The sequence below is a fragment of the Lissotriton helveticus genome, chromosome 1_1 (assembly GCF_964261635.1).
Source record: "Lissotriton helveticus chromosome 1_1, aLisHel1.1, whole genome shotgun sequence".
NCBI classification, from domain to species: domain Eukaryota; kingdom Metazoa; phylum Chordata; class Amphibia; order Caudata; family Salamandridae; genus Lissotriton; species Lissotriton helveticus.
The window spans coordinates 1,032,578,463-1,032,590,806 of record NC_136057.1 but is presented as its reverse complement, the minus strand read 5'-3'; the positions used below and the strand labels follow the sequence as shown (position 1 = coordinate 1,032,590,806).

The 12,344-nt window shown below is 42.7% G+C and overlaps 1 protein-coding gene across 1 annotated transcript in view; it reads left to right on the top strand.

Moving 5' to 3' along the window:
• Positions 1-12,090, top strand: part of IRF5 (interferon regulatory factor 5) — a 149,196-nt gene extending 137,106 nt beyond the window's left edge. Inside the window, exons 7-9 of the mRNA XM_078677790.1 lie at positions 1,356-1,745; positions 5,453-5,571; positions 7,810-12,090. Of these exons, the coding sequence (XP_078533916.1) occupies positions 1,356-1,745; positions 5,453-5,571; positions 7,810-8,049 (749 nt within the window). The 3' untranslated portion in view covers positions 8,050-12,090. The remainder of the gene's footprint in view (positions 1-1,355; positions 1,746-5,452; positions 5,572-7,809) is intronic.
• The last annotated feature ends 254 nt before the right edge of the window (positions 12,091-12,344 follow it).

The following is a 12,344-nucleotide window of genomic DNA, read 5'->3' as shown; positions in this document are numbered from 1 at the left end:
ACCGAGGCCTTATCACAGACGGCCATCTAGATTCTAATACCCTTGTGTGTCAAATAGTGGCCGGGAAATAATGGCAGTTTCTAATATGTAGGCAGTCTGATCCTAATTACTTGAAAAGGGTAAGGTTCAAGCTTATCATTTACTTACGTAAAATTTGGGGTGATATCTGTTTGGCTTTTCAAAGTACATTGTGCATTCTCACATAGCGCTGTGGGGGGAATCCAGCTTAACCATTGATATTTCAGGACACAGTAGCTAGGCAGTGTTAATCTAGAGGCGGTAAATTAATGGGACAATATACAATCAACAGGGACTTTCTACTTTTGATATGCTACGAGGATCTCGTTTCCCTCAAGCTAGCTTTTTCAAATATTTGCAGATTCTGGATTATCTTGAACATAATGTTTGTATTATTACAATTAGTGACGATGTCGCACTCACAATATATATTTATTCGAAGGATCGAACTCTAACTATTCGCAATATGTATCGAATAATGACAGAACATAGAGAGGACGATCTTAGTAGTTTAGCTTATGAATGGTGTTCTGAAATTGGATTGCCTGTGCAGATATCTGATTTAAAGGATGCTTTTGAAATCATATACTCTTTAGTTACCTCGGTTAATCTAAAGTTGCAACAATTCATATTCCATACTTAAAAAAAAAATGTCATTATTAATTTTTCTCATTTCTCATGTCATATCGCTCATTTCGCCTCCATAGCTCAGAACATAGGTGCACAAATATGATTTATAAGTCTAGCCCCCTATATCGAAGTATTGCAAGCTCAGTCTCATAAACCTGCCCAAAGAATGCCCATCTCTGACATACCGTGGGGTATTTTGATGTTATCCAATCCCTGGCAATACATAGACGAGCTACAATGATGGCAAGAGCAACGGCCATCAATAAATTCTTACCCACATTGTGCTTAAAGCCCAGCATAAACTTTCTTACAGTTAATTGCAGATCACATTGTAAACACTGAGACATATACTGAGCTATATCCCTCCAGCACTGCTCTAAATGTTTGCAGGTAGCAAACATATGCACTGTACCGGTCGCATATAACCCACACCTTGGACAGCTGCTCTTATTACTACCTTTGCTAGTGTCCCACTTTGCTATCCTTTCTAGCGTAAATCAGAGCATATGAAAAGTTCTGAATTATGTTATATGGAGTTTCTCTCTCCTTAAGTATATGTTGCTGGCTCTACCTTGTTTGCTCTGAAGGTATTTTTTATGGGGGTTTTTTGTGGCCACGATCATTCCAGAAAAATAAATGATTCTCTGAGTCTGTGTCAGTATTTCAGTGGAGCTGCTAATGATCTGCCATCTTCTGTTCTTCTTCAGTTACCGACCTAGAAATCAAGTTCCTGTACCGGGGGCGGACGGCAGGCTCTCTGACAGTCAGTAATCCTCATGGCTGCCGTCTCTTCTACAGCACTCTGGAGCCCACCCCAGACCAGGTGGAGCTTTTCGGGCCCATGACATTGGAACAGGTGCGGTTCCCTAGCACGGACAACATTCCTAATGACAAGCAGCGCTTCTACACCAACCACCTGCTGGACGTCATGGATCGTGGCCTCATCCTGGAACTCCAGGGTCAGGATATATATGCCATCCGGCTGTGCCAATGCAAGGTGTTCTGGTCCGGGCCCTGTGCGGGGGAACGTCTGGGTCCCAACCCCATTGAGAGAGAGACAAGGATTAAGCTCTTCAGCTTGGAGAGCTTTCTCAATGGTAAGATGTGTGGGTGCATACTGAGGCTTTTCCCATTCTGAAGACTGGAAAGGCATGGAGGTGGGGGACAGGAAGTGGCAGCAAAGGTACAGAAAGAGTTGCTCGCTGAGAGTAGAAGGGAGCAAGCATGGAGTAAAAAGAGTGATAGGTAAAGTAAGGGACTGAGAATTTGTAGGATAGAACATGTGAGGTTACAAAATGATTGAGATATGGGGGGAGAAATTGAGTGGTGAGTAAAGGAAACAAGGGCTGTTGGATGATTAACGAAGCAGTGAGGAAAAAGGAGTGGTGTGAGAATAGATGAAATGGTGGGGAATGGAATAGAGTGTGAAGGAGTAGCAGGGAATGAAGTCGGTAGGAGATTAAAAAGTGAGAAGAGGAAAAAAGGCATTATGGGTGGATGGGAAAGAAGTAGTGTAAGGAGGAACAGGTGGTATTGGTTAGGAATGTGAGGCAGAGTGTGAAATGATCCACTTCTGCACGATGAAGTGTCCACAGTTTTATTCGGGAGATTCACATATAAAGACCCCATCCATCAGGAGTGTCCTCGTCCAGGTGAAACCACTGATTCTTTAACCCCCACTACGGTTCAAAGCTAAACATTCTAACTCCTAACAGACTACACATTATACCTTCTAGAACTGAATGACATCAAGGAACTCAGTATTATCAAGCATACCACACAGAGGGAGAGAGATAGATCAGAAATAAGAGAAAGTGAGCGCTAAGTATAGGAATGGTGGGCACTTTGATAGAAGAGAGCTGTTGTGAAGGAAAGTGTTCCCCCTCCCAAGATCCACTTGTTCCCACTGAAAGCTCCTCTCCAGGCAATAGCAGGCCAATTTCTGGCATGCTATGATACAAGCCCTTTTCTGCAGCATTAATCACACTTAAATAGCTTCCATTTGCAGCCTGATCGGATGCATCTTCATTCTACCCTGCATTGTTCACAAAGCATTCCACACTATACCAGAGAGCTTACTCAGAAAATGACCAGTCAGCAAGAAATCCAGTCTTTCCAGGGTACTGACTCCCTCCTACTTGAAAGCCCTTACTCTAAAGTTAAAGAGTCCGTCAGAGGGAGTGTGCCAAAAAACGGAACTGTTTCTCACGCTATTAGTACTGTCTCCTCACTGGAAATGCTCAAAAGGGAACCGAAAGGTTTATTTTTCCACAGTCACTACCGCCTATGCTCGTCCTTTGACGTCCGTCTTTCTAAAGAATGTTCATCTGTGTTTTACTTTCTGTTAATCTCAGGTGATTGCTTGATATTTTACCACCCTTGTTTTTTTCAACTATGGGATTTGACCTTCTTTCCACCTATACCTTACCAAGAAGTATGAAAATCAGCTGCATAATTGTGTACACTTTTATGTATTTACTCTTATCCACTCCAAGAACGTTTCATTTCTGTTTATCAATGCATATACGTATACACCAAACACACATTTGTCATGTGTCAAAAACGTGTACTTAAGATAAGCTTTTGTAATTGCTTCTCACCTACTGTAATACTGTTCTTTTGTAAAGAACTTTGGGCCATATGCACAAAACCTTTTTGAGCTCGCGATCGGCCTAATTCTGCGAATTGGGCAATTTGTGACTGCAATAAATGTTTTTGAAATGTACAAAAGCCAAATTGCGATTCATTAACCTTTTTCTGAATCGCAATTTGGGTTTGCAAATCGGTAGTTGGAAGAGGCATATTTAGGACGTCCCTTCTTAATACTGATTTGCAGTGGTATGTATGAATGTTTTGGGACCAAATTATAGTTGCAAAACATTCATTTTTTACCGACATCTCAGGGGTGGTGGTAACCAATCGCACATTGAGAATGTTGATTAAATTTTTTTTTTCAAAGTTCCTTTTATTCAGACAAACAAATAATGCATATATGTGTCTTAGTCTGGCAGTGGTAGACAGAAGGAACAGTACAGTTTCAATCAACAAGTAATTGACCTTATCGGGCCCCAGGCCCTCTGTTTGTAGGCATCCTCTGTGTCACCCTCCGACCCCGACTCTGCACCCTTCTTAAGTTCTGTATTTCTCCCATGGGCTCCAAATTTTCTCCCATTTCTTTGGACAGCCTCTGCTCTGGTAAACAACTTTTCTCCACTCGCTGGCACCAGTCTAAATCTTGTTTCCAGTCTCTGATTTTTGGGGGGATCGGCAGCCCCCCACGTCCTAGCGATGTTTCTTTTTGCCACTCCCGCTGCCAACATCAGCCACACCTTGGTGTGTTTAGGATATGTTGTCTCCCCAGTTACTCCCAACAGGTGCTACCTTGCTTCCGCTGAAACTTGCAGACCCACTACTGCAGTCATTATCTGGCCTCTCCAATCCAGTAACTCTGAATTTTGGGACATGCCCAGGGAATATGGAAAAAGGTGCCCAGCTCCCCGCAGCCCCTAGCGCACTGGCCAGAGTCACATTGGTCTAGTTTGTATTGGAACGTCCAGGAAGGGTACGACCTAAGTAGGATTCAGAGTTGAATTGGTCGAAATCGGGTCCATATAGCACTTTCTCTTGGGCTCTGTAGGGCTCCTCTAGTAAACCCACATCTGTCTCCCACACCTCCACAAACATTTTTTATGAGCACAGAGTGGTCCCACGGACCACTGCCTACTCTTAAAAAAAATAATACTTAAACGTTTCATGTCTTTTTTTTAAAAAACACGTTTACGTTATCTTTAAAGAAAATGGGAAGCACAAAACAAATGCTTTATTAAAAACATTCACAAACATGGTGGTCTGTTTACCCCAGCAGGCCACCATCCCTGTGATAGCTGTAATGCCTAATGGGTTGCAGACTGCGACCTACCTGAATAATATTCATGAGTTAGGTCTGTTGCAACCCCATTAGGAATCACTATTTACAACTTCTATGTTTTTGAACATTAGGAATTGCGATTTCCTAAATGTGATTTGCAAAGAATCACAGGAAAACCCAATCCCTAAATTCTTTACATAGAGTCCTTTGTTACCGAGGTGGACGTTGTTCGCACTACAAAAAACTGTGATTAAAAGAATTAATAAATACATATATTAATGAAGGGAAGAGGAAGAAGGCTACTGAGGGAGGATGATCCAAAGGTGTCTAAACCTAAATGAAAATAATGTACTGAACTGTTCACCTAATAATTTCATCACGAAGGCATGCCTTAATACTAATGGCAGTAGTTAGATGTCTGTGGCCACCCATTTTCTTAGCTCTCTCTCCAGCTCTTTACCTATTTACAGTTCAGTAGGAATTTTAGGCCTCTCCTATGTCAATCATTATTTGAAACATACAATGTTTCCACTGACAAGGTAACTGTAGCAAACTGAGTCACAGGCTGCACACACACTAGAAGCTTCAACCAAAGTTTGTTTTTATTATGAAAATAAGTTACTTACCACCTACGTGCTCCTTGTTGAACTGCATTCGTCATAAGATAGGTTTTAAGAGAGGCTAGGTAGAGGAATATCCTACAAGCTACAGTGTTTGTTTCTCAGAAACTGGATGGCACTGTTGGGAAGCTCAAGTGTTGATTGGGGGTGAATCCTATGCTGACCACCAGGCTTTGCTGTTGTTAGGGTGCCTTAAACTTTGCCTGTGTAGTCGCCTGTATGAAAGTCCATCTGACCCAAACAGGGGGCTTGCAGTGTATGCTGTCCAACGCCATGATCGATTTTACTCTGTGCTTGTTTTCTTTTGGGTTTGTAGAGCTCATCATGTGCCAAAAGGGGCAGACCAGAACAACGCCTCCTTACGAGATCTTCTTCTGTTTTGGGGAGGATTGGCCGGATAAGAAACCTAAAGAGAAGAAACTGATCACTGTCCAGGTAAAGCTCATAAATAGCACCTTCGTCATTCCAGGCGGCATCTCAGGATTTCCTGCTGCTTACCATCCCCAACTCTCATTTCTACACTGAGCTCAAAGTCTCACCTTGATCACTTCCAATCAGTGGGCAGCTACTGGATTGTAGACTCTGATGCAAACAAAGAAAATAGCCTGGTTGTATGATACTTAATAGAAAAACAAATTACAATGTTACCAATTCTGAGAAACCATTTCACCTAAAATGTTCAAGCATTATAATAATTTTTTTTTCAAAATTGCATTTTCAGTGCTTTTTAGAGGTGGCAAAGCCAATCAGTCTTAGTCCCTTTCCAATAGCAAAAGTCCAGCCCGAACTTCCAAGCCAGGTCTTGTCTGAACTACACATGTTTCTATTGAAGTAGGACCAGGCTGATTTGCATTTGTCTGTGCCTAATCGGAGGTGACATGGTGGACAAAAGAACGATGGGCTGGAATGCTACCCAGAAAGATTGCCAGTGAATAGAAACATTGCAAGCATTCCTCCCATCATCTTCTGTGTGTTTGATTTAATGCCCTAGGTGGCAAGGGTATGCCCAGACTGGGGCCAAAAAGCACCGACTGAAGAGGCCCATTAAGGCAAAAACCAGCCCTGGGTTGTTTGTGTTCTGGTTTGGGGAAGACTTGGCTCAGCAGTTCGCGTCAGGACCAATACTGGTTTGTGTATGGCTGGGTCTAAGCTGAGGTAGCTTAAAGAACAATGGGTTGGATTGCTACCTTGTGCAATTCTCAGTAGTCAGACAAAGTACAAGCATTCCCCCATCACCTTTTGTGTGTTTGATGTAACGCCCAAAGTTTGATTATTATTTCGTATTCATTTTCCAAACTATTTCTTTGAACTGGTTTTCCCATTAAATGGGTTCTCAGAAATGAGTTTCTATTATTTTGTTTTTATCTGAAATTCCTTGCTGGAACTGGCCCAAGTTGGGTACTAAAAATCAGAAATAACTGGGGTGCAGTGGGCTCCTGTGCCATTATCCCTGCTTCCAGCCTCACCCACCGTCCATTTTTGTAAACTGAACTCTCACCCAAGCTCATCCCCTCTCACTTCCCACACATTCAGCTCACTCTCAGATTTCTCACATTGGGATTGCTACATGCCTCAGCTGCTGCTTGCATTCCTCACGCCACACCAGCACCCAGGAGCTCCTCTTAATTAAACTAGGGTAATTGCCAGGCAGTTGGCTTGCTTACCTTCTCCATACTAGCCTTGCTTCTACCTTGTTCTTCTTCACTTTCTGTTTACCACTTGTCTCAACTTTGCTCACCTCCTTCACACTGAACCCTCACTCCTCTTTCCCCATTGCTTCTTGTGTCAAATTGACCACCCTGTTTGCAATCGGAAAACCCTCTCCTGGTCGCTCTCACACACTCCCCAAGGTCAATCTGTTGACTTCCATTGGATTCCTTATGTGCCTCTCCCATCTGGGTGCTTTTCATCCTTTGGCCTTAGAAGTTGTATTCCTCGCTGCTTTGCTCCCCTCTGTTGTGGTTGCTTTATCCCCTTATTCACTTTGATGACTGCTTTCAAAGACAGGCTATTTGTTTTGACATTTTAGAACTTGTTGACTTCCTACGCTTAACTTATAATGGCTCTGAGTGCTCATCTTATCCACTATACTCCCCTTCGGTACAGGTATCCCATGCGATATACATCAACTTGTCATCCACTCTGCTCACCATCTCTCTAGCTCTTTCCTTCTCTCTAGCTCTTTCCTTCTCTCTAGCTCTTTCCTTCTCTCTAGCTCTTTCCTTCTCTCTAGTTTTGTGTGCTCTTTATTCTCACCAGGCTAACAGCTCATCATCTCACCAGCTCTCATCATTCTTTCATACCATCATCATTCCAGTCCTCTCCTTTCTTCTTTCCTTCATCTGTCTTTCCCTTCACTCCTCCCTTCCCTCAATGTGCCTTTTGTTTTCTCTTCCCATCTCTACATGTTTTCTTCCTCTTTGCTGCTTATGTACTCTACGTCCTAAGCACCCTTTTTTGCCACTTATTGCAGGTAATTCATGGAGCATACTAATACCCTTCCTAGTCCTTCCATTTTGTTAATTCTCTCGCCCTCTCCTTCCTTTCTCCATTTCTTTCTTTCACTTTTCCCCATCTGTCTATGATTCTCTGTATGCCATCACCTTGCCTACTCTTTCCACCTCCCGGCTCCTCTTCCATGCATCCTGAACTCCCCCTTTTCTCTCACTGCAGGTAATTCCCGTGGCTGCCCGTATTCTGCTAGAGATATTCTCCGGAGAGGCCAACTCGTCCATTGACAGCATCCGCCTGCAGATCTCCCACCCGGACATGAAGGACAAGATGGTGGAGCAGTTCAAAGAGCTCCACCAGCTCTGGCAGAACCAGCAGGCAATGCATGCCGCAGCAGCCCCTCCAGGGCTGGAGGCAGTGCAGGGTCCAGAGACCGGGGCAGGACCATGGCCCATGCAGTGAAGAAGCTGGGGCCTTGCTGAACTCCTATGGTGGGGCTAAGGTGACCCCAGAGTACGCAGAGTCCAAGAACCCCACATTTGGAACTAAACACCTTGGGGAACTGAGGCGAACCGACTTTAAAGACCACTGGAAACAAAAAAGTACTGTTCAAAGTATCGCACGAAGGAGACCATAGCTGGAACCAAAATGCTGACAACTGCCATAACAAAGTGCTAAATTAACTGCAGATCACCTAGTGTTTGGCGTCTCTCCTCAGAGTTGGAGGACCCCCCACTGTACACTTTCCACCAACCTTCTTTTCCTTTACCACCAGTACACCTAGTTGAAGGGTTAACATTCTGCACCCATTTGCCCACCCCCAAAGACTTTACAGGGAAAACGGTGCTGAATTTTTATATATGGCATGCCTTTCAACACCTCAATCAAGCACTATTAATCCTTTGGTTTTGAGAGGGATACAGACAATTTGTTTTTTTCATAATCACAGAGTTTGGTAAAAAAAGGAAGTACAGCAAAAGAGCTCATCTCTCTAGTTTCCACATTTGACACCATAAGCTTTAAACCATAATTCATGTTGTAGAAAAAATCTGAACGTTTTAGTCTGTGCAGCTGCTCCACACAGTGGACTGCAATCGTAACCGAGTGTGGAGGTTTGAGGCGAAATCGGGCTGGTAATGGAAGTGGAGGCACAGCACTCTTTACAGCCCACAAACCACACATGGGTTTAAAGCAAAATAATTTTCAAACTGCATGCCTGACAGTTTGATGCATAAATCTGTTGGTCGGTAAATACTGTCAAACTTCCTCTTTGCAAGGTGCCAAACTGTGTAATGGAATTTACCATTTTGCTTTTTTTTTTTTTTTTTTTTTTACACATCCTTTATCGTCTTCAAATGCATTCTTCCCAATGCATTTCATTTTGTATGTGGAACATGTCTCTATTAGGCAATCTGCTTATTTTAGCTTTTCTAAATTTAGCAGAAGTATCAATACACCTCAGGCCAAAGGTAATTTCACCGGTGAGTCGCTGCACATTAAGGATAAATCATACATTAATAGAAACGCATGAAAAATCATTCTATAACTTCCTACAGGACATTATGCTAATTTACTGTAGTGCTGTTCTAAGTGCCAGGTTATCGATGGGTTTCCTACTAGTTACTGTCACATCCTGTTCTCTTGTATTTATATATTGGGATTTCTGCAGCACAAACGTACCATGGAAGGAGCTGAGAGATGTACATGTGGCTTGGAAGTGGGTTTACCACATTTAGGGTCAAGGCGGCTCTCTTCAGGTGCAGCCTGGGGAGATAATCCTGTAGAATCCTATCTCCGACCAGCAAAATGGTCACGGAAAAGATTCAGTTTCACTTCTGTCTGGGATTATGCCAAAACCGAATATGTAACGTAGGAAGGCTTGTGTTCTAATTCTACCTTTTTTGCACCTCTTCATTTTCAGTTTGGCAATATCAAGGTTTCATGGGTTGTGTTTGCCTTGCTAGATGGCTGTATTTTTCGTTAGGGTGGAACGTTCACACTTCACTACAGAAATCCCATAAGACTGTGCTATAAGACTCCCGGCATAGGCATTATCTGCTTCTTACCTACTGGTTACACTGTCTAGTTGTAGGAAACCAATATACATCAAATTGGATTCATAAGTATCATTGAGGAAAAATGCACAGATGCTATATGTACTTGATATTGCTCACAACTCACTCCCTGAGGAGTATCTCAGTGCTTGCGCTGAGCAGGCATAGTAAAGACTGTAACAACCATGTTTTCAGCATCTTCCTGAAATTCATAAAATTGGGGCAGGTGCGGATGTAGAGAGAAAGATTGTTCCAATGATGAGGAGCCTGATATAAGAAAGCTCTACCGCCAAACTTAGCCGTAAAGATACGTGGATGTTCATTGTATTTCTGCACCTACTGTCTGCATGAACATCACTTCCAAAGTGCTGGAGGACCCATTAGGATCTTCTTCCTTCTGCAGGGGATTAAAGGAGCACAGCTGAGCTATAGGGCTTTGTTGAAACAAGGATATTATTCTCATTGGAACAATGATTGTCTGAAAGAAATGAATGTATGTCTAGCAAAGTGCATCTTACGATCACTATCCCAAGAAAATTAAGGTGGAGAGTGAAGCTGGCGGCTCTTACAGAAGTTAGGTTCCTGCTTGTCACCGACAAGGGGGAAATTCTTGTATTACATAGTAAAGAGTGTGTGACAGAAGGAAGGTCAGTGAGTTCCTTCATTCAGGTGAATTAGTGTGAAGTCGGGGTGCAAACGCACATAGAACCACTACCATTGTCTAGAGAGGTCATCAATGCGCATAGAAATAGTGACTAGTGCAGTGTGCCATCAATTGATTAACCACTTCATACAGATAATGCTTCTTAACAGCTCATGCACTGAATCGACTGCTATTACAACTGTTGTGTTGCTAAATCACTCACACCAAACATCTCACCCAGTTTTTCAAATTGACCAGTATATTCATTCATGTGTATGGAGTGGCAAAGGGAGAAATATGGTGAGGCAGAAAGAGATCTCCTAGGAGTGAAACATGTTTATTCTCATTGAGGGAGGAGCCTGCGAGTCTGGCAGGTGGTTCACCAAATGGCTAGGGCGGAAGAGTCCATGCCTTCGCCGGCCCTGCGGCAGCCTCCCACCATTCTGGCAGGGCAATTTTCAAAAACTTTCTCTGCCAGCATGAGGAAGCACTTCTGGCGAAAATGTCATGCCTGAAGAACTGCTATGTCATGGTTGGTCACCAGGTCATGGATGTTTGTGTTTGAAAGATGTGCAGGACATTTTCTCCTGATAAATCCGGGATATTTATGTCATTTTCTTTGTGGACAGTTTTTGCCTGCCTTTTGACAAAAATAGTGTTTTCTAACAAACATAGCTAATGCGCCAAAACTGTTTATATATGTTTTATCTGTAGACCATCAGAAAAGAGCCTTGAGCAGAGAGATAGGTGTGTAAATATTTCTGACACTGAAAATACAAGAGATCCAATTTCACGGAGGATAAATGGGGTAGGTAACTGGGACAGACGTGAAAACCAAAACTAGACACTTTTGGACAGACACATTTATAGAAGGAGGGAGGTAGATTTGAGGCAGACCACCAAGTTGATGCACCAGAAATCTACACAGAGAGAATCTATATAGCCTTGAAGAGAGGCGCACGGTGCAGCCCACGAGAGGTATATACATACCCAATAGGCATACATCTAGTGGTTGTTTTAGGCTTATACTAGCAAATCTATGGCTCTAGAACAGGAAGTAATGAGATAGGACTCGTGAAGATATAGAAGGATGTTTTAGAGGTAGTATACATAAGTTTTTAATCTCAGAAATAGTGGAAATTAGCTTAATGTATGACAGACTCTGCCCAGGCCAACAACTAAGCAGCGAAAGCTACCAATTTGAAGCCACATAGGCCTTTTCAGAATCGTCTTACTACAAGTAAACCAAACCACCAAACAGTTGTTCTTCTAATGCTGGGGAGATGATCTCCACCCATGATGTCCCTACGATGCCACTTGCTGGACTGACCATTGTTCCCTCACTTCCTGCCTTTCCCCAATTCCACACAGGAAGTAGTGGCCAAAGTCGAGCTGGCATCGCGGGTGTCTTCAGGGTCCTAAGCTCCTTCTGAAATGACAAAAGGGACGTGTCTGGCTCAGCTTCACAGTACGATTAGGCCGAGCTGCAAAGTTTTTTAATGCAAATATGCAACGCACACTTTTTTCTCCTCCATCTGACGCTGTTTTGTATGAGGAATAAAACGAAGCAAACATATTGTCTTAAGTTTTCCCGTGGTTCCTTTGCAGTAATTGTAGGAGGGAGAATGGGTATGTTTAAAGTTATTTTACCTCATAAATCCCTTTCTCTTTATTTATACCTGATGTTCTTGCTGAATGCCTAACAGTTCTCTGATTCTGAACCTAAATTTATTTTTTGGGAAAAAGCAGAATAAAAGGGGCATATTTTTATTTCGAAAATAAACATCTGTTGTGATTTCTATCCCATGCTCATCCAGGATGACTTGATGTTTCTCTATGTGTGATTCCAACTCCTGCTCCCTGAAACTTGTTGTCTAATCCCAAAACAAATATAAAATGGTGTCATTCGCAAAACAGATTAGAAACGGTCATAGAGAGGATCTGCATAAATGTAAATCAATCAATTATCAAAGCCAAGAAATGGAAGTCTTCACGGTTCAAGACAGTGTTGTAATTATGGTTGAATCATAGGTGTGTGGTGTTTTAGGTGTTATTACATT